At 53.7% G+C, this 22533-nt stretch overlaps 1 protein-coding gene across 1 annotated transcript in view; it reads right to left on the reverse strand.

The window, feature by feature from the left end:
* Positions 1-22533, reverse strand: part of RAB11FIP4 (RAB11 family interacting protein 4) — a 95387-nt gene that overhangs the window by 16150 nt on the left and 56704 nt on the right. The window contains exons 4-9 of the mRNA XM_019646972.1: positions 14491-14720; positions 12329-12523; positions 11599-11733; positions 11254-11289; positions 10360-10531; positions 943-1046 (exon numbers count right to left, since the gene is read on the reverse strand). Of these exons, the coding sequence (XP_019502517.1) occupies positions 943-1046; positions 10360-10531; positions 11254-11289; positions 11599-11733; positions 12329-12523; positions 14491-14720 (872 nt within the window). The remainder of the gene's footprint in view (positions 1-942; positions 1047-10359; positions 10532-11253; positions 11290-11598; positions 11734-12328; positions 12524-14490; positions 14721-22533) is intronic.

A 22533-nucleotide genomic window follows, 5' to 3' on the forward strand; every position in this document is an offset into this window, starting at 1 on the left:
TATATGAGTTAGAGATGCCTTGGCACCTAAAGAAAGCCATCCATGCCACAGAGGGGAAGCCCTGGCAGTGGGTCCAGAGGGGAGTGAGGCTGCACCCAAGAAGGGGTATCTCCCAGGGTAGGCACAGGGAGGCACAGCAAGCCTCACTTCGGCTGCATGAAACAGCCCTTAGGTTTCACCTCCTCTCTGCTCTCTCCCTTCCTGGCCAGTACCCCTTTGATCATTCAGCTTACTGGGGGGCACCTTGACTCCTGGCTAGTGGCCCTCAGCATGCCACACCTGGGAAAAGGGCTGGGCTCCACTGTGGATGTTAGAATCCCACTACTGGTGGTCTATGTGGTCTGGGGCACGTTTCACTGTCCCTCCGTGAGAATGCCCTTTTGCGGGGTATGGCCCATCTTTGAGACCTACAGTGCTGAGGTCAGACCCTGGGTGGGTATCAGTTTACCAAGTTTCAGGCCATCCTGTGAGGACAACTAAACTCCCTATGCACTAGCTTACTGCAGTTGGCATCAGGGGACGCCATGTTCAGTGGGCTTCCATAGGGAGGAGGGTGCAGCACTGCGGGACAGCAGTCGTGAGCCCCCGACTCATACCAGCCCCTCCCTCTGCAGAGCTTTTCCCCAGGAAGGAAGGTCGGGCTCCCTTCAATGTAGCAGAGAGAGAGACATGAGAGTAGATCCCAACTTCTGCCTTAGAACTGCCCTGGTGGGGCTGCAGACCTGCGGGGTCACGGTCAGGCTCCCACCTGTCTCCTCATCCCCAAAGACCTGTCCTCCTGGGTCCCCTGCACGGGCAGAGCCATGCTGCGAGGGGCTGATGTGTCACAGGCCCTCGGAGCTGGGAGGACGTGCAGGTCCCTTTCCCCAGCTTCTCTGGGGGCCTTATTCTTGGGGACGGCCCTATGCGCCCCCAAGCCACAGCCCAGACCCCGCCCCTGACCTGTGCACCAGCTGGGTGTTCTCCTGCTTCAGCCTGCTCTTCAGGTCCCCATTCGTCAGGCTGTCGTTCTCCAGCTCTGTCACCTTTTTTTCTAGGAAGCTCACCTACAATAGGGAGGCAGAGGTGTGGGTAGAGAAAGAAAACCTCTGAGTTCCCAGGACTGAGATCCTAGAAGCCACGGGACTGATGGCTGCGCCCTCCAATGGACTGTGTATGAAGAACACAGCCATGTTCAGTGGNAACTCCTGATAGCAGATCTTGCCCCCTCCCACCTTCAGGACCCTCTGCCCTCAGCAAAGGGACCACAAAGTGCATGGACAGCTAACCGTGCAGATGTCACCCAGCCATGGTCCCACGCTCACCCCGTGCTGTGCACACGGCCTCCCCACGTCCACACCATTTGTTACATGGCGGCCAGAGGTCCATTTACAGTATGCGTGTGAGGCCCGGCTGGGGCTGCATCCCCAGACGAGGTCTTCCCCTTGGTCCCGGGGTCCCGAGGCTGCTCCGCAGCTAGTCCCCTTGTCTCAGTGTTTGATCTCCAGGATGGAGGGGTTGTGGTCCAGGATGGCGAGAATGATCTTGTCCATGTACTGCCGCAGTCGGAAGTTGATCTCCTCCTGCTCCTTGAGGGCCTCCATGAGCTGATGGGAATGGGAGAGACCGGTCAGAGGCCGGCCTGGGCCGGGGTTCAGGCACAGCCCAGATGCCCAGGCTCACAGTGAGCCAGTGCCCGAGGACAGAGCTCAGGAGACCCTGGGCAAGGAGGCCCCAAGACCAGCCTAAGCACCCGGATGCCAGGACATGAGTCTGAGGCCCGGCTCAGCTCACACCTAAGGAGTGTGAACTATGCAGATGCCCAGGCCCCACCCCCAGAGATTCTGATTTAACTGGAAGGTTCCAGGTGTGGGTAAGTTTTTGGTAAAGGTTGAGAATATAGGCCAAAGGCATTTATAATCAAGACTGATATCCCAAGTCCCAGGGCCCTCAGACTCATAAGGCTGCCAGCTGTTTCCTCTGACTGGAATACCCCCCTCACAACCCCTGGCCCTGCCATCGCCCCTCTCTAGCTCAACGCCTTTAGGGTGTCACTGAAATGCTGCCTCTGCCCCTGGGCTGGAGGCTGCTGCCTGGCTCACCTGGGAGCTCCTGGAGGCCAAGGGGTCCACTTAGTTCTGTGTCCCAAGCATAGGGTAAGGGGTTGAGTGACTGTCTTAGATTTATGCAACTTGGGGTATTTTGGAGGCCTGATCTTTACAACCACACCCTGGCCATTTCGGCACATTTCTGATTAAGATTCAAACCCCAAATNCACGTGTGCCATTTTTAATATAGACCTTTTGCATTGGCAAAGATACTCTGAAACTTGACCAAAAGGCGAGGGCTGGTTCCCGAACACAGAGCTCCTAGTGGGCAAGTTTCAGGCCATACCCACCTCTATGTCATGTGGCAGTAAGAGCATCCAGTCATTCATTCCTTCAACGAATCCTCATTGAGAACCTACTATGTACGAGACCCTGTTCTCAGCCCTGAGTCTATAGCAGTGGCTAAGCAGCACAGATCCCTGCCCTGTGGAGCTTCTATTCTTAAATAAATAAGCAAACATATAGTATATCAGATAGTGGTAAGTATGAGGGAGAAAGATAAAGCAGGGAAGAAGGATAGGACGTCCTGGAGGTGTAGATTAAATGCACTCACAATTTCTTTGCTGCTTTTCCCATCTAAAGGTAGAGTCTATTTCCCTCCCTTTTGGATATGGGTTGGCCACCTGGCTTGCCTTGACCCATAGGATGTAGTCAAAGTGATGTGTAAATCCTGAAGCTTAGATTCAAGAGACCTCCCGGCTTCTGTCTTCACTGTCCTAGAACCCTGTCCTGAGACTGCTGTGTAAGGAAGGCAGTCTACCTATTGGAGGATGAGAGGCCATGAGCAGTCTCCCCGCTGAAAGCCAGCACCACCTGCCAGACATCAGTGCGGCCATATCTTGGACCTTCTGGCTCAGCTGACCCTTCAGCTGAGGTCAGCGAGTGGCACACACACCCAGCAGAGGAGCTGCCAGTCCACCCACAAAATTGTGAAAATAATAAATTGTTCTTGTTGCAAGCCACTACATTTTGAGGGTGGTTTGTTACCTAGCAATAGTTCATGATGGAGGAGGTTACATACAAGTAACACACTTTTTGGTTCTAGGTTTGTGGGCTGGTGTTATTTGTGTGGCATAGTTAAAACTTTTGTGATGCTGGATGAATGTGGCAGGGGCCATGCCCAGTGTCCCCTCAGGGGCCATTTAATCTCAGTTTCCTCATCCACAAAATGGGCGAGTTGGTTAGCTATTAGCCGCAGCCCTGCATTAGTTAAAAATTGAACAACCTTCTTCATTATTCACTGCTCAAGTCAGCAGGGGAGGGAAATGCCGCTTGACCCTTTTTCCTTGGGTGCAGGAGCAACCTGACACTTTTCCCTTTGGTCAAATTTCATAGTCCCTTTTGCCAGCATGAAAGCTCTAAATTAAGGCTGCTGTTAATAGGAGAAACAGGCAACACAACTTGAAACCATTTTGGATGAGTGTGCGGCTACATTTGTAGGCATTTACATGAACCCTGCTTTTCATACTTAGGGGTAGTGCAATCTGGTTTTTTCTCTTTCTCTTCCCCTTCTCAGTGACGGTTTTCCGAGTCCTCTTCTTGTTGGTATTCGCACTTAACAAAATGCTTACAAGTGGCTTTGTAATTTACAGGGGGTAGGGGGGCTCACAGGTGGATTATGGGCAAAGTCAGAAGCCCCCCAAAGAAGGCAGGAGCCTTCGTGAGAACCACGGCTAAGCAGCTGCCACCCTTGGGGCTCTGTCATTCCCTGAACAGGATCCGGCCATCATGGACAGTCAGGGTTCTCCAAGGGGCTCTGGACAGTTAAGGGATCCACCTGGTTGAGGTCAGAGGGCTGAGGGACCAAGTCATTCCCCAAGATGGGTCCTGCTTGGCTGGATTCCTTTTGGGAAAGATGGAACTCCTGACAGGAAGCCTGGTTGAGAAGCAGCTGCTGAAGACCGGCTGTTTCATGCATCTATTGCTGTGTAACCAACTCTCTCAAAACATAGGTGCTTAAAACAAAACTCATTATTTTTCATCGTTCTCTGGAATAAACAGTCAGTTTTACTTCATCTGATGTTGGCCAGGGTGTTGGGATGGCTGGGAGGCCCAACATGGCCTCGTCCACATGGCTGGGAGCTTAGCTGGGGCTCTTGGCTTGGGACCTCAATTCTTCATGTGGCTGCGGGGGCTTCCTCCTAGGCAGCTGGCCTCTAAGGAGGGGCGTTTCAAGAAGAAGGAAGCAGAAACTTCCTTAAGGCCACTTGAGGCCAGAGCTCAGAAATCCCAGGATGTCACTTCTGCCACAAGTGATGCCTTTTGTAATCTATTGATCAAAATAGTCACAGGCCCAGCCCAAATTTGAGGGGAGGGGAAATGAAGCCCACCTCTCAAATAGGGGAGTGGCCTGCATATAGGGAGGCAACAAGTGAATGGTGATTATCTTTGGAGACTCTCTACCACAGCTGTCATTCATTGACTGTGACTTTGAGTGTAGACACTGATTGATGCTCAGCCCTGGGGCTGGCTCCTACAGAGGAGGCACAGAGATATGAGGTGGGTCTCCTTTTGTCTCCTCCCCACCTCAAAACAGACTCATCTTGAGGGCTCTCTAGTGGGACAGGTTGGACTAGAGCCTCTCCCAGTCTCCTTCTAACCCTGACAGGCTCCATCGTCGACGTTCACAACAGTCCCACTTTCACTGCAGGCCAAAGAACTAAGAACCTGGCCCAGAGGCTGCCAGAGCCCGGCAGAGCCCAGCTTTTGGTCTGGGGCAGCCTGCTGGACTGGATAAGCTGGGAAAGCCACGTAGGGGCAGAGGGGGCGAGTTGGGCTCGAACGCAGGGGATGAGGGTCTCACAGGCAACCTTGGGCTTAGTGCCATCCATCAAACAGCTGTAGAAAGTGGTCTCAGACTTCAGCACCTTTGCTCACTGGCTTTGGGCTTCATTTTATTTTTTAAACCCAGAGGCCACACTAGTGAAGCCCAAATTAGAACCCCATATCAAAGTCAGAGCTTGGAGTGAAAGCCAGGGCCAAACCAGGAAAGGCAGGAGATAGAAAGGAATTTCCTGCAGCCCCAACCCAGCCACCTTGTTAGTTCCAGGCAGGACTGGCTTGAAGCTGGCTCTGGACTTCCTGGGCCCTAAAGCCTACAAACTTTCCGCACAGGCTTGAAGCACTACTGACCCCTTAGCCCACCTTAAGGTGCAGCCTGGCCAGCCAGGCTCACCCGCACCGGAACCACCATCCTTCTGGGCCTCTGCTGTTGCTCCTCATCAGTGCCAACAGGGTTCACAAGTTCCCAGTTCCACGCTCTCGCTCCCACAGTGTCCCCCTGCCACGCGCCTCTGCTCACAGATTGCCCACCCAGGCTCCAGGTGTCAGCACATGGCTGCCTTCTCCCTGAAGCCTTCCCAGCCTGTAGTCACCGCTCCCCACCCACAGCAACCCACTCCTTGGGCGAGTCAGTTGTGTCCTGCTCTGGGATGCCTCTTCCCCTTCCTAGGCGCGCGAGTGGGGATCCTGGGTGACTTGTGGCCAGCCCCTGGGTGGGTCAGTCTCCTCATCTGTAAAATGGGAATACTAGTGCCACCCGCCTCATGGTTGTCGTGAGGAGTCAATGATGCAATGCATGGCAAGCACTTAGAACACTGCCTGGCACACAGCAAGCCCTAAATACACGTAAACGAGCACGAACTACCTCATCGTAGCCTCCTGCAAGCCGAGCGCTGCATCAGGCACAGGGGTTGGGTGGGGGGTGGTTGGAGGGGGAGGAATGATGCCAAATCCCACCTGCCTAGGGCTCAAAAATCAGAGTGCAGACAGACAGATGGACTGACCAGAAGGGAACCTGCCTCAACCCTCACCACGCACCCTGCCCTACTGACCACGGGTCACTGGATCCAACAACGGTTAGCGGTGCTGTGTCTGTTGTCCCTGAGGGTCCTGGGCCTGAAAGTGAGGAGCTGCAGGAGTAGCTTTTTCCACCCTTGGGTGTAGTTTAGTCATTTTCTGGAGGCGGGTTGACAGGTAGACGTCCCCAGCAGGGCGGTGAGAAGCCTGGCTCCCCTGCCCAAGTCACCATCCAAAATCTAGTGATTCCAACTCCTCAAAAGAACCCCAAATAACAACAAAAGTAACTCAGGCCTTACCTGAGTCCAAGTCCAGGGTGCCTTCATCTCTCAGCAACCTACCTGGTCCCGCTGCTGATCTCCGAAACTCAGCTCTGAGCAGGCGGCTCCCAGGTGTGAAATCTTTGGCTGGTCCCTATGGCCCTGCTCTCCGCCTGCTAGTTCTCTTCAGGTATTTGCACCTGCTGTTCCTGTTCCTATGTCCTCCCCAATCCCCGTCACCTGGCCATCTCCTTCTCCTCCTTCAGGCCTCAAGTGGAGTCTCCCCTGACTCTTCAATTGGTTTCAGGAATGATTATGCACCAGCGATTCTCACCCCTGGCTCAATCACCCCATGCTGGAATCACCTGGGGGCCTTTGAAAAAACAAAACAAAAAACCCAGTGTCTACTCACACCCCTGCGACCCAAATCCAGACCCCTGGGCTGAGGCACCATACATATAGATATAACTCGTTTTATTGCGCTTTGCTTTTTGTGCTTCAAAGATGTTGTTTTTAACAAATTGAAGGCAAGACCCTCCACGAGCAAAAAGATTGCCATTCACCTTACTGCGATACTGGCTTAATTGCAGCAGTCTGGAACCAAACCTGCAACATCTCCGAGGTATGCCTGTATCCACGTGGTTTAAAACTCCTCCCAGGTGATTCAAATATGTGACCAGGACTGAGAACCTTCCTTCCATCCAGCATTCTAGAAACTCTCTGTGCTATGAGGGTGGGGGGTGGGTCTGCTTTGCTCACTGTCACAAGCCCAGCACCTAGTGCTGATGAAATATTTGCTTAATGAATGAGTGAGATCCACCCTCAGTCTGCCAGGCTCTGCGCTGCCTCAACAGTCTCACCTCCCAGCCATAGGAGCCTGAAAGGATTGTGTTTTCTAGAAGCCTCCCACACGTGTGGCTCCTAAATCCTTCAATTCTTCAGGATTCTGCAGAAACGCCTGTTCCTTGGGGAAACTGTCCCTGACCCCCCAAGTGGCCTTAACCCCCTAGCCCTGAGCTCCCGCAGCCCCCTTGATTTTTCCCATGGTGCCTCTCATCACCCAGGAGTCAGCTGTGTCTCTCCCTACCCCTAGGACAGAAGCCTCTGCTCTTTTCTGTACCCATTCCCAGTGCTGGGCACAGAGCTTGGCACACACAGTGCAGCTCTGCAGATTAAGTCGGTTGAGTGACTCATCTCGCGCCCAGATATTGCTGACCCATTCAGGAGACTTTGCTCCGGTCCCAGATGACTCTAAAAGGCCCCAATTTTGAGGGCCCGGTGAGTTGGTGGGATCTGACAATGAAACACTTTGCAGGAACTGTGACCTCTAGGGGGCGTAGGGATGACGTCGTCTGTCATTGTTGGCTGTCAGAAACTGGTCTCCAAGGCTGGTGAGTGGAAATACCTGGGCAGAGGGCACAACCTGTAGACACAAGCAGTGCTTGCTCCCACCTCTCTCCAGAATAGTAAACTGAGTAGAATTTTGTGCCCCAGGAAGATATGTGTAAGTCCTAAGCCCTAGTACTTGAGAGTGTAGCCTTAGCTGGAAACAGGGTGTTTGCAGATGTAACCAAGTTAAGGTGAGGTCATGTTGGATTAGCGTGGGCCCTACTCCAATGTCTGGTGTCCTTATAAGAAGAGCAAAATTTGGACACATATACACAGAAGGAAGATGAAGGCAGGGATTAGAGATTAGACTTATGCGGCCACAAACTAAGAAACACCAACCACCGCTGGCAACCACCAGATGGTAAAAGAGAGGCCTGGAACAGGTTCTCCCTCAGAGCCCCCTGGAAGAGCAAACCTTGCTGACATGTTGATTTCTAACTTCTGGCCTCCAGAGCTGTGAGAGAATACATTTCTGTGGTTTTAAGTCACCCCCTTTGTGGTACGTTTTTACGGCCGCCCTAGAAAACTAACACGATAGAGGAGACGCTTTGATAGAGCGTCTTTTGGGGAAGATGAATCTTACCTCCTGAAATCTGATTCTGAGTCTCCAAGCACTCACTGGATTCCCATCTGGGGCCTGGACACACGCTACTCGGTTACTCCTCGTCACAACTCCCTGGGTAGGAACTGGTTTTTCCTTTGCTTCACAGACGAGGCCACTGAAACTCATAGAGGTGAGTTCCCTGTGTGGTCACACAGTAGGAAGTCATGGAGTGGGGGCCCAAACCTAAGCCTCTGATTTCAAGTCCAGGAATCATTCTGTGAATACAGTCAGTGCTTAGAAAACAGTTAATGGCTTGATTCTTGTGAAACGTCAGCAAATTAGAAGTTTAATCCTGGGGCTCTTCATTAACACCCTGTCCCCCCCATCCAGTCCTTAGGACACCATTTTGCGCCCCTCTACTTCCTTGGCTATACTGACTTCACCTCCCTGTCCTTTTCAGGGCTCCAGATTTCCACACACACCCCCAAGGCAGGACACACGGGGCTACAGCTTCTGGAAAGGCCAGCCGTTGCTGGGGTGAGGAAGGCAACACCCGTCTCGAAGGAAGTAGTGGCAAATGAAGGAACCTATTTCTGAAACTGGGGTGCAAGACAAGCACTCAGGAATTGGAGACACCTGACTGGCAGCAGAGCAGCTCGGGAAAGGGTTGCCAGATAAAAACAACGATGCCCAGTTAAATCTGAATTTCAGACATACAATCGCATGGGACATCCTTAAAACTAAAAAATTATCTGAAATTCAGATCCAACTGGGAGTCCTGTATATTTATTTGCAAAACCTGGCAACCCTAGGGGGAAGGGAAAAAGGCACGTGAGAAGGATGGAGGGACTCAAGGTCCAGAACGCAACTCCTAGTGTTGGAAGATGACTCCCTGTGAGCCCAGGAGACCATGTCCATCCAGTGAGGAGGGAGTCATCTGGCCGCCCTGGCAGGCCCACGGCACAAGGCCTGTGCGGAGAAGTGCAGCAGCCTGCCTGGCCCAAAGGTCTGGACAACAGAGGGCAGACTCATCTCCAGACCCATCTCTTGGGGGACCTGTGAACCCTTTCGACACCTGGAACCCCGTAACAATAATAAGAGGCAGACATGGAGAGGGCAGAAATCTGGGGGTCTGGGCCACCTAACCCGGGGACACCTTGATACTCTAGGGCTTGGCAGGACCAGTGCAAGCAGGTTAATGTGAAACCAGCTCNAGAGGGGCCTGCAGAGCCCCGAGGCCAGGCCCCCACACCAGGCCCCTCACCCAATCTCTCCCTCTCTCCCTCTCTCTCCTTCTCTCTCAACATGCCAGGCTTTTCTCTTAAAATTCGTGCTCCCTACATTAACACCTCTTCATCCAACCCACAACTGTTTGCCCAAGGCAAGTGGTAATTTTAATAACTTCAAAACCATTTTCCCCTCCATTCAAATAATATAAAGACAGCTATAAAAAAATGAACTATACACCTCGGTTAGTCTGGGACAGTACCGCTCTGGCATTTGTCCTGGACAACAGTGGCCGTCGCCTGTGCTCCTCCCCGAGGGCCTCGGTCCGGGCCTAGCTCCCACTCCCCTGGGTCCTCTGGGAAAGCGCGCGGTGCAGCACTGGGCCTGCAAGGGGTGCTGCTGGGGTTGGGAGACGGCCTGCTCCGATGCCAACACCCCAGGCAGGGAGGCGAAGCAGGGGCAGCTGCTGGAAGGCAACCTCCCACCCCCGCCTTGAGCCGCTGCTCGCTGGCTGGGAGAACCCAAAGTCACACGAGAAACTGGTCTGAGCCAGCTTCTTTCTTTTTATGTTTTTTAGATAAAGTTACAGAGGGAAAGGAAGAATTCATACATAATAAAAATGTCATCCTCAGAGGGTTTCCTGGAGGCCTGGGAAGATGCTCAATCAGACATCAGAGGCCCCCTGAGCTGAGTTACCCTCCAGCCAGGCCCCCCACCCAGTCCCCCATGTCATGTGTGCTTTCCAGAAGGAGGTGATCTTAGGGGAACGTGCAGGAACTAAAGATGAATCCACCTGGGGGCGGTGGGGCACATTCTACTACAGCGGCACGATTCCAGCGAGTTCCTAGGCAAACCCAAGCAAGGCTGACCCCAGGTAGTGGGAACCTGGACTGTGGCAGCCCCCGGAATGCGGGGGCAGGGAGGTCCTTCCCATGAAAGCTGGGGGCGGGGAGGGGTGAGTCGGTGGAAGAAGACATCATCACGCCACAGGGGACCTCATGCTAGTCGGCCTTTCTGTGCTGAGAACCCCAAGCCCAGAGAGCTGCCCACTTGCCCAGGCCACAGGGTCTGCGTCCAGACCTGTCTCCACAGCCGTGTGCTCCTCTGGGTGCGAGAGGACGCCCAGGACGGGGTCCTGGACCTGAGGCCTGCTCTGCAGGGGTGGCAGGATCAGAGGAGTGGGGAAGGGGTTTCCACAGAAAGGGTGTGTCTGTTTCCGGGGAGGCCTTTAGGGAAGGGACAGTGTCCTCAGCAGGCAGCAGCCCGGCCCCTAGGGCTCTCCATCAGGACCCAGAGCTAGCCCCTGTGGGCCACGCAGGTATGGTTGGCATGTGTCCAAACCACCCCAGGTCCTTTCCTCCTACCCTGCTGAGGGGTCCCGGNGTCTTCACCAAGAGGCTGTCTCACTCCAGGTCCTGGGTCAGAGCCTGGGCACTTGCTGGCAGCTCCTAGAGCCCTGGGTGTGGACCTGGGGCCAGTTTGTAGAGCCAGAGCAGGATCCTGGCAGGAAGTCAGCTGTGCAGAATTTAACCTGGAGCAGACTGACCATGCCCCCACCTCTGCCAGCAGGAAGCCCAGGGTCTCTGTTGGTACAGCTGCCAGCTCCAGAGCTCAGAGCAGGGCACTGACAGCTGTGAGGCGAGCCATGTCTCTCAGGGCCTCCCTGGTGTGCCTGCCTGAGGACAAGGCAGCTGAGGGTTTGGAGAGGCCGACTGTTGCCGGAAGGGACAAGGAGTAGGGACAGAAGGGAGACTGGTCCTTTTTCAGAATGCGTCTCCTCTGGCTGTTCTGCCTGTACTGCCCTGGCACGCCCCGTTCCCCCCGCTCACTCAGCCACACGCAGGGCACCGGCTGGGTCTGGGCTGCTGAAATGGAGCTGGCCACCCTGACAGCAGGAGCACAGTCACGGGGGATAGCATTCAACCCAGACTCCCGCGGGCGGGCTTACCGTCCGAAGGCCGTGCTAGAGATCTTTCGGTTGGGGCTACAGAGAAAGAAAGAGGGGGAAACAGTCATTGAACGGCAGGACTCTAGGCCACGCCTTCCTCTGCCCTAGCTGCAAGATACCAAAGTGCGGGGCAAGCCTTTTTACCACCCACTGAAGGGAATTCATGACTCAGCTGGGTCCTAAGAAGCAGCACCCTGATTTTCCTGTTTCAAAAGAAAGCAGGCAGGATCAACCTCATCCTCAGAGTGCTCTCACCTGCCAAGACAGCTTGGGGCCGCCTTGCCTGCTGCTCTCCCCTCCGGCCCCCTCCCTGGCCACTGCCCCCATGCTGGGCCTGGGCCTCACCTGTTGGCCTTAAGGTTTTTCAGCCGGGCTTCCAAGTCATTCAGCAGGTTGATTTTCTTGCAGCACTGAGAGCAGTAAACATCCAGCAATTCGCTGCTGTACGTGTGTCGCATTTTCCTAGGTGTCTGTCCCGCACTGATTCGTGAGAAAAGAAGAAATCACCCTTTTAACTGCCGTCTGGTCTGATGCCCATCCCATCCTGCTGAGCGTACTTTTACTGGAGTCCCCAATATCTGGGGACCTTGTGTGCGTGCGTGTGTGTTGGGGGTGAGGGAGTAGGGAGTGGAAATACAGCACCAGATCTCCCCTCCTCCAAACTCTCAAAGGGAAGAAGCCAGTGAATTGTAGCCGTTTCACAGAAAAGGCAACTGAGAGCTAATGTCAGAGAAAGAACTGGCTCAGCCCTGTCAAAAGGGATCACAGTGGGCCACCTGGAAGGACCCTTCAACATGAGGTTCTAGGAAGCAAGACAACAAAGGATCCCCACCCCGCCAGGGTCTGCAGCCTCCCAGGTTGGTTAATTCTATTTCTTCCCCAAGAAGGAAGGAGGAAGGAGGAATTCCAGAACTCCAATCAGGGCACAAAGGTAGCACCCCCGAACTCTAGGAGCAGAATCCACATAGCTCATCACTCTGCCTGCCAAACCCGCCCCCCAGCCCGGGGATGAGCGTGGGTTGGTTCTGTGCCACTTTTCCTGGTCTCCAAATGCCATTCCAAACCAAGGGGCCACCTGGAAGACACTGAAGACCCCAGGTCCGAATAGGCGTTGGTCCTGGTCTCGTCATCGGGGCAGGGGCTGCTGGGGGCACAGTCCACGTCGTCCCCCTCCCCGTAGTCTTCAAACTGCTCCTCGTTGCTGATGAGCGAGGTGGTGGAGTGTGTGGAGAGGTCTGAGGCCGTCATGGATGGAGTGTGGACCAGGGACCTGAGAGAGAAGGGCTGGCCGTTAAAGAGGCTACAGCCTGTAGGTTGGGGAAGGTGACCAGTCCCTACCAGGAGGTCGACTGGTAATACGGATATCAGGAGTCTGATTAGGTTTGTACCTTGTGACCTGGTACATACACTTTGGGGACCTTACCCTAAGGGACACACCTCACCACAGAAACAGTTTCTGCTGGAGAGATATTCAAACCACTGCTACTCAAGCAGCAAACACTGGTTACAACCTAAGGGTTTACCTACAGCTACATTAAATTACACTTATTAAATTATAACTCATATTAGTAAATTAAAGTATGGACTATCAAATCACTGTTGAAAGATTTATAAAAATAGTNCGCGAAGCTGTGTCGATTTCCGCAGCCAGAGACTGGGCTTTGGTCTGGGTGGCAAAGAGGTTCTTGGCTTCGTAGAGGCTGAGGCTCAAGATCTGTCCATTCAGGTCGTCATTCTGATCCCGCAGTTTATGATTCTCCTGAGAGTGAGGACAAAGGCAACATGAGCTCCCAGCAGCGTCCAGGACCCACCAGGACCCACACGTCTGTATCCACTGTCTCCTGGCTCCCACCAGTGCCCTGCCATCAGGTGTCTGTCACATCAGGACACCCGTAGATGAGGTGGCCTCTGCCAGGCTTTGCGGGGGAGAAGGGCGGAGTCCCGGGAGGTCATGGGGTTCTGAGGCGGGGTCACAGCCCTGCTTGGGGGGAGCCAAGTTTCCAGTCAGGGGCATAGCTCTTGGCTAACCCCTCTTCCTCCCTGGGGTAAGCCAGAAGAGAAGCTCCTGAGGCCCTGTGTGGGGACACTGCCCAGCCGGTGGCTTCTCCAACCCTGGCCCTTGATGAGGAAAGGTGCTGCTCTGGGGTCTTGGGGCTGGCAGGTCGGCTCATCTCCGTGGCGCCTCCTGCAGCCGGGCTCAGGAATCCTGCCCCGTGGGAGTTCTTTCCAGGAACACCCTTGCTCCTGAGTACAGCTGCCTGTGTGGCCTGTCCAGACCCCACCTACCAGCCCCATGCTCTAGCTTTCGCCAAAAGGCTAACTGCTCAAACCCAAGAACTTGGCACCACCTCATGGATGAGGAGAAGAGCTGGGTTTCAGGACAGTTGTGAGAGGGTGGCCACCAGCATTTCTGCCTCCGGTGGAGCCAATGCAGAGGTGTAACTGATACTGCAGAGTCTCCCGCCCCTCAGGGTCGGGCTGAGTGTGGTGGGGCTTCACCAACCATCACTCCCTCACTTGGTCACTGCCCCCCCCCACCATCCCACTTCCTTCACCCCTGACTGGTCTCCAATTATGGGAGTGCTCCCAGGAACCATTCAAAATGGAACGCTGGGCTCAGGGTCTGTTTCTGGGAGACCCCAACACAGTGAGGCACTCATTTGTGGCTGGGTAGAGTCTCATCCTCCACCCCCACGTGCCCTGAAGAGTGGTGTCTATTTCTTTTTATGGATGCCAAGGAAAGACCCTGNTTATGAGAACACTATGAACAATAAAGAAAATATACACTATATAGCAGAGTAGATGGGAGGTAATTAAAATGATCAATAATCCTACCACCCTGAAAGAACTGCTAATTTGCTAGAATAATTTTTCCTAGGTATTTCTTAATGGATGGGTGTGTGTGTGTGTGTATTTTTAAACAAAAACTAAGATCATACTTAATGGACATCTTTGTAACCTGCCTTTTAGAAACTAATTGAGCTCATATACTTCATGTCATTAAATAGTCAATTAAAACTTGATTTTGCACAGCTGCCTAAAATTCTAGAGCTAACCCTACTATTAAGCATTTAGGTTGCTTAGAATTTTTTGCTACTTGGAACATCCATGAAACTTATGCCTGTGATGCAAACAAATCCTGAGTGTATCTCATGTCTACTTCCAGGAGATCCCTTCCAAGAACTGTATCTCTGGGCCCAAGGGCTACATACGGAGTTCTAGACAGTTTTAACTCACTTGTCCTCTGGCAGGAACAGGCCCCTGAGGCCCCCATCCTTCTCATCAGCGGGACTGCCGACTGTCTCCTCCAGGCTCTGGGTGCTCTCCATGGGGCTGTCCATGTCTGACTCTGGGGGGCCCTCGGGCGGGGCCAATGTCATAGCCTCCTCCTCATCCTCTGGAAAGAAGGCAGGCTCCCTGGGGAGGAGCTCACCATCAGCAAAGGTGGCGCCTGGTACTTTGCTGCCCTGGGAAAGACAGAGGGGGACAGAATGAGTGAGGTTAGCTCCCCGGGGCCCAGTACTCCTCATCAGATGGCAAGGACGTGGGCAGGGATAGTAGGAATTGGGATGCAAGGACCCTGAGACCTCAAGTATGAGAATGCCTGCCAGGAGATTCATCTCGGGGGCCTCTCATACTGGCCGCCTCATGAGAACCCAGTGAGGAGTCTGGCCCCTGAGGGACAGCCATCCATGGAGAAGGGCCACAGCCAGGGCAGCCACATGGTTCAGGGTACCCAGGCAGCTTGTCAGTGTCCCCATCAAAAGCCTGCAGAGGAAGCCAAATGACTTGGAGAAGGCTTCCTGGTGATGGGAGTTCAGGTGACAGCCATAAGGAATGGCCACTAGGACAACGACCCTACCCTAGCAGAGTCTGCTGCAACGTGACACAGGGACCTCTGCACAGCATGGCATGGATCCACGACTCTGGACACATCCAGTAACCTCTTGGGACCTCAGATCTCTGTAAACTGGGAATAGCAATGAAATCTTACAGGATCACAGTGTCACAGCAGGACCTGAATGAATAAATCCCAGCCACAGGATGTGATGCCAGCCTGGGAAGGACCGTCTGCCTTGGCCCTGCCACAGCCATGCAGGGGAGCAAGAATGCCAGGTCTTTTCATTCTTGAGCTTTGGGCTGGTCCCCGGTGCCTAGCACACTGCCCGGCACAATGTCGGTGTGTGATAAAGATGTGCCTGAACCTTTTGCTAAAATCACCTGGGAGAAGGGGTCTGGCTTTATTCAGGGTTTACCCTAGTCTGAGGGACAGCTTTCTACACACCATTTCTTGGGGCTTCTTCATCTCTGAGGAGGTTATGTACCTCCCAGGTGGCACTGCTCCCATCTGAGATGTCAAACTGTTCTCAAGGTTCCTGGGTATGCTCCTCAGCTATGGCTGGCAGGGCGCCCCACTAAAGGTGCTTCCTCCTGCCCCAGAACTGTAAGAAGGGTAACAGTAACAAGGGCTGTGAAAAGCCTCCGGGCATCTCAGACAAGACCAGGCCCAGGGACATCTGAGAAAGGAGGCCAGTGACAGGCTTGGTGGAGCCCGCCCAGAGGTGCGCAGCCAGTGGGGTGAACAGGCAGGCCTGCTGGGGGTCTGTCCCCACCAAGACATCCTGGGCTAAGAGGAGGCGGTGATTAATGAGCTTGGCCCCTGCCGGCGTCACGACTCCAGCTGAGTACCAGATGGATCAATAAAGTCGGCATCAGGCTGCCAGGCCTCCCTGACGGTGGAGACCGAGGGGCTGTGTAATTAAAATCACCCCTCGTGTTCACGTAGCCCTTTCCACCTAGATGTCACTAATCCAATCCCACATGGCTCCCCACCTTATCAGATCTGGTACCCTAAGACGGTGCTTCATCTGCACGCCCAAAGCTGTATCCCAAAGGGAAACCGACATTCACCAAGAGCCACCAAGTTTCAGAGGCCGCACTGAGAGTTGATATATTATCCCATTTGGGCTTCGTGACAACTCTTGAGGGCAGCGATTCTTATCCCCATTTTACTAATGAGGACGTCAAGGCTCAGCGAGTCGCCTGCCAGGTGTCCTGTGAAGTCCTCACCTACCCCTGGCCGCGACATGTGCGGCTCCCTTTATCACTGATGCAGCCCACCCTTCGTGGATTTTCAAACCTCATGGTGACACTGAGGAAAACACACATTATAGGGGCATATTACTAATTATGAAGCCTATGCACCCCACTTAGTGCTGCAGCTGCCACATGCTGACCACCTCCCACCCGCAGCAGGAAACCCTTTGTGGGTAACCCAAAGAGAAAGCAGGCAGGAGAGAGACAGCCCTCCGAGGAGAGGTGGGCAACGCACATGCTCTATTGCTTTGCCCGCAAGCTTTTCCTCTTCCCAGGCCCACAGGCAGGGGCAGGTCAGCACTGCTAGGAATCCCTGCTTTGTGGTTTACAGGAGCGCTTGGCCACTTCGCAAATGGGCGTTTTCTCTGGTCTTCACTGTCTTGTGAGTTGGGTTTCCTTCTCCTCTCTGTATAAGTGAGGTGATTTGTCTGGGGCCACGTGGGAGTTAGCGCCAGGCAGGACTGGGACTGGGCAATGACTCACCACCGCCCACACTCTCCCCACGGCACCATGTCAGCAGGGGTCCCGAGGAGGCTGCTGCCTGCCTTGCTCCCAGAAGGCAGGCAGGGTGCCAAGTGGAGACCAGCCTCCGTGCTAAGTGTCCAGCTTGGCCTCTAGGCCACTCACGTTTGCCTCACTGGACACCAAGACACAGAGGCTGAGTTTCTGCTAGGCACTTTGCCCTGAGACTCATGGTATGCAGGTGGGACCAATGGCCTCCTCTCACCTGACGTCCCACAGCGACATAACCCAACTCCCGGCAGGTGGCCCAAGGCCCTGAGCAGGGTGGAAACAGTGGACTCAGCATGGCTTCTCTTGGCCACGGGTGAACGGTAGAAAGGATCAGAGGCCCCCACAGGGTCCCTCCCTCCTAACAAGACCATCACCTCCTCAGACATATGTCTACCCTCTGGCTGAGCAGAGTCCACATCTGCCTGGACTGGCACACTTGACAAAGCGTCCTGTCTGTCTCTCACNGTCCCACCTGTACCTATTGTGCCCACAGGTTTGGAACCTGCCCAGGGACTGAAGGGCTGGGACCCTGAGGCATCTGCTTTCCTCAGGATAGTTTTCAAGAACAGTAGAGCATTTTTAAAAAGCTACCAGATCCTAAAAAGTCAATTTGACAGACTAGGTTTTATACCATGTATTCTGACTGAAGCCAGGAGGTTGAATTTAATTTGAGGTGTGTGTTACATGCAATTCAGACTCATTTTAAAGTCGGCCCTCTTCCAGAGACCCCAAGCGCTGCACCAGGTCCAGAGGGGCCCTTCAGGCTCAGCGCTTCCTCTGGGAGTCGTTCCTGTGGCGCCCCCTTCAGGCAGGAGGCGGCAGAACGCTGCAGGCTGACAGCTTTTTCCACCCCTTTCACCCATGGCAGAAATTCCTTCCCACAGAGTGACCCTATATATGTAACTCAGGCCTCCGCAGCCTTCTCTGGAATTCCACATTTATGCAGCTAAAGAGCATATAAAGTTTTACATATAAAAGGCAAGCCCCCAACAGACCAGGGCTGACTATGATCTGGCTGGCTTCTCTGCAGGGCTCCTTTCCATATAAAATCCAGACCAAAGCCGTGTCAAGTATCCTCTCCTTTCCTTTAATTCGTGGCCACTCCTTCCTATTCGCCAATTCTCAAGAGACCCACTCCTTACGCCTTCTTTCCATTGCCACTTCTCAGATCCTCGGGGAGGGGGGGAGCCCAAGGGGACTGGAGTCCTAAGGGGTTGAGAGACTCCCAGAAGACAGACCCTTGCCCTAGTCTTCCTGGGGTGGCCTCAAAGTCCTGGATTGGACCAATGCAGCCTCATTATGTGCACCATGAAACAAATCCCACACATACGTTTAAAAAAAAAATCACAAAATCCAATAAGAGCAAAAGATGAATGGAATGAAGTCGGTCCTGGCCACTGTCCTGCCTTTGTGAACAGGGACACGTTTGAGTCCCCAGGCCCCTCCTCCTTACCCTCTACCCCCGTCTCTTCTCTGTGTGCACCCCTCCACGCCTTCCCCAACATACCCACGCTTTCTTTCCCTTTTACACTAGAATTACTGAAGAAAACAAACTGCAGGGGGGCGAAAATAAGACTGCACATGTTTATATATATTTGGATTTAGGAAGCGAATCACAAGCCATGTAAACTGAGACACACTGGAAAACTCAAAAAGTACCATGTCTACTCCTGGCCGCCTGGAACAGAAGAGCGTGTTAAAAAAATCCAGAGTGTGAATTCCCACATGTATCATGAGGACGGAAGACTAAGGTTTCTCTGTAACTTCCCCAACTGTGTCTCGCACCGGCACAGCCTTTGCGCCTCCTGGCTGAGAACTGAACACAGGTGTGTTTCTAAGAGTTGGACTGCAGGGGCCGGGCCTCGCTACCCAGCCAGGCAGAGCCAAGCCCAGAGCTCCGGGTCTGAACACCCAAACCGGAGGCCTGCCGTCACCAAGCTGCGTGGAGAACCGGTGCTGGCGAGCAAGGCCCACTGCAGCCCGCAGAAGCTGGGAGGCAGTCCATCCTTGCTTCTCTTTTCAAATGTAGCCAAGGGAAGGAAACGGACGGGGTGTGAGCGTGCTGCTCCCCGAAAACCCTGCCTTTGGTTGCCTGATGCCAACATGTGCCTTAGACCCCACCACGTCCCCCAGTTCCCTTCCCTTCCCCTTCCCTTTACACCCAAGTCACTGCTGCTTATTTTTTCATTGTCTTAAAAATAAAAAACAGAATGGGAGAGGTAGGTAAGCCGGGATGGGGAAGTGTACAGAGAACTCTCAGAAGGAAGGGTGCCCTGCGCTAGGTCCTCAGCAAGCCCAAGTCCTTTGGACACGCTGCACCAACATCAGAGGGGCTGCCAGCCGGGGAGGGCCCCTTCCTTCTCTCTGTGCTAGAGCACCTAGGCTTGAAAGGGGTCAAAGAGGTTGACAAGGACACAGCTGTTGGGCATTCTCACTCCTGGAAAAGACCATCATTTTGCTCCCACTCCTGGGTGGAATAGGGTGCGGTGAAAGAGCCTGTCTCCCTAGAGTGTTTCTTAATCCTCATCCCCAGAGGTAGAATCATTTTATCCAGTATCTGAAACACAAACTTCCAGTTCTTGTTATTACAGTAACTCCTGATAGCAGATCTTGCCCCCTCCCACCTCCAGGACCCTCTGCCCTCAGCAAAGGGACCACAAAGTGCATGGACAGCTAACCGTGCAGATGTCACCCAGCCATGGTNGAGCCTGATCCTTGTGGGTAAGTGTGCCGGGAGATCTGGCCAGGAGATCGTACGTGGCAGAGGCACGTGGACACACAGTGGGACGCTACGTACACATTTACAGGGCTCGGGAAGGGCCAGGGTAAACGAGAGGATGTAGAAAAGAGGGGCAGTGGTAACATGGAAAGTCCTGTACAGTGGTGACAGGGAAGAAAAAGGCACAAGGACAACGACCCCAAACCATGCAGACAAAACACAGCCTGTGCAGCACAGCAGAGCAGAGGGTCCCTGCAGGAGGAATCGTCTCCCAGGACAACAGCACTTAGATCCTGCAGGGGTGGCCCTGGGACGCCATTCCCAGGCAGCCCCTCCTGGTGGCTCCCTCCATTGCAGTCACAATGGAAAGAGGAGCACAGAGTCGGAGCGCCAACATCACGTGGCATCACGTTTTGCCAGGGTCTACACTACAAGCCTTTCTAGAGAGCAGTCTATTTTCCCAGGTAGGCAGCGGAGTATGGCAGAAGGGCCTCACAGGTGTCCTGCCATGCAGGTAGGGCAAGCCCATGGACCTGGCCTACCCTTCCATGCACACACTCAGACAGAACAGGATGGCAGGACCTGGAGGTCCCTAAGGTCAGCAGAGGGAAGGGACTTGCTCAAAGTCACCCGGGAGGACGTGGCTCCTCTAGTTTGAGGCCTCTCAGCAGACAGGCCTCAGTCTCACCGGCCTAAAGCATCGCCCTGGAGGGGCCGCCCTAGTCCCAAATGAGGAAGGGCTGGGAGGATGGCAGCACTGAAGCCCTGAAGGGCCCTTCTCCTCAATCTAAAACCCACCTCAGCCCTTTAGAAGGGTCGCTATAGATTTGCCAGGACAACAAAGTCATTTCCTTGGCAAGGTGCCATCCAAAAACCTCCCCTGTTCCAGTCACAGCTAAAGTTATCTTTTAGGTTTAAATTTCCTAATGCATTTAAACACACTTACCTAACAGCACAAAAAGAGAGGTAATTTCTCCCCGATCCATAGGCCCCACTTGCCCCTGTAGGCCTTTGCCAGTTATTAAGTCTCTCACTGGAATAAAACAGCCTACACTGTGCCCTCCTGACCATCAGGGCCTGGCTGGGCCAGGAATCAGACTCACCCAAACAACCAAACAGAGGCAAAACCCACAAAACCAGTGTCCCCTCCTGCTCAGCTGTGAGAATAGGTGACTACTGTTTCTGAGGCTGATTTCAGGGGGCCAGCCTTGCTTGTCAGCTCCCTACCCCTGAAACCAAGGGTTCTTTTGACTTTGATTACATTTATTTTTAAATCCTAGCTCTAGAAATCGCCTCTCTCCCCTCCACCCCATACCCCCAGAGACCTAGCCTTTCACCTGGTAATCAGCAAGCCCCAGGCAGCAGAAGACAGTAGCCTGGACCTGCCTAATGGTCACGCAGTCGGCCTCTGGCAGGCTAACGATAACATCTTGACCTCTAAGTTAAGTTTCAGTTCCTGAGTCCTAAGGTGGAATGACCCCCTGGCTACTTTCCCAAGAGACCGGACAGAGGGACACAGGGACCGATCTCAGAACTGTCCTGAAGAAATGATTTATTACCCTTACCTGACCTCCGACCAATCAGCTCCCATCACGGACCTGAATCCCTAATCTAGTGTCTTGTGATTTTGCCCTGTATAACCTCTAACTTCCACNGCTGGCCTGGCCACTCATGAGTTGTGTGACCTTGGGCAAGTGACCTGTAAGCCCCCGACTCCTCACCTACAGAATGGAGACAGTCACCTCTACCTCAGAGGCTGATCTCACGGCTACGCATGGCCATTATCACAAGCACCAGAGTCTGGAGCTACGGAAGCACGAAATCTTGATCTGGCCTTGTTAGGGGCTACAGCGTGTCACAGAAGCTGAGCTGTCCTGGCTGGTCCCGCATAGACAGGAGGCCAGGTGGCATGCCCTCTTCAAGAGTCTGGGCCTGGGGAATTAGCCAAGACCAGGGGTTTCTGGAGAGTTCTGAGGCCCAAGGCTAAGGAAACAGGCCACAGCCAACTGCTCAGCCAACCACTCAGTCTCCAGCTGGGGCTGGACGTGGGAGCCTGCAGGCACACAGCCTGCCTGTGAGTCCTCTATCCAGTCTCGAGAGCAGCATTCACCTGCCAGAAGGCTCCACAGTCACCCCGTCCTCCGTAGGACGCTGGCATGGGTTGAATGCAACGGCTGGTGAAAGGCCAAGTATCAATACCAGGGGAGGGGGGCTGCAGTGAGGAGGGCATCAAAGCCTCAAAGTGGCCAACAATGCCCCACTGTCCATGCTCTTGGCGAGGCCCAGACACGACGATGCCATTTGGTCCTCCCCTCACTGATGTGGCCCCAGCGGGATGATGCCTCCCAGTCACACACACCACTACTCTGCGTTTTCCTGGCAGCTAATGTACAGAGGACACTGACTCCAGGTGACCCCATTTCCACATTCCCTGGGGGGAGGAAAGACCCTCCAGGGGTCACCATGGGGATTTCTACAGCTGAGCTCCCAATGGTCAGCATTACACATGGCAGGTGAGGACCCCAATATTAGCCATCATTTATGGAACCAAATTGCTCTGCAGAATGGTAAGCTGGGAAGAGCCCCCCACGGTGACGCCTGAGGCCTAAGTGCCAATCCTGGCCTGGTCACTGGCAGGCTGTGTGACTTTGGATAAGTTCAATTTCTGGGCCTCATCTAAAAACAGGGATGGAAATACCTACTTGGCAGGATTGCCACAGAGAATCTAGAACAGGGGTCGGCAGACTTTTGAGACGGAAGAGCCAATCCTGTCCCTCACAACAATTTAAAAATTATTCGAGAGCCATAAAACAAATGAAATCATTATGTGAATAATACCCTTTAAAAATTTTATAAATGAAATTATGATAGTTTTATTTTCATTTTCAATTTTACTTCAGAGCCACATGTACGTATGTACCCAAAGAGCTGCAGTTTGCCGACCCCTGATC

Source organism: Hipposideros armiger, unplaced genomic scaffold (genome assembly GCF_001890085.2).
Source record: "Hipposideros armiger isolate ML-2016 unplaced genomic scaffold, ASM189008v1 scaffold_108, whole genome shotgun sequence".
Lineage (NCBI taxonomy): Eukaryota > Metazoa > Chordata > Mammalia > Chiroptera > Hipposideridae > Hipposideros > Hipposideros armiger.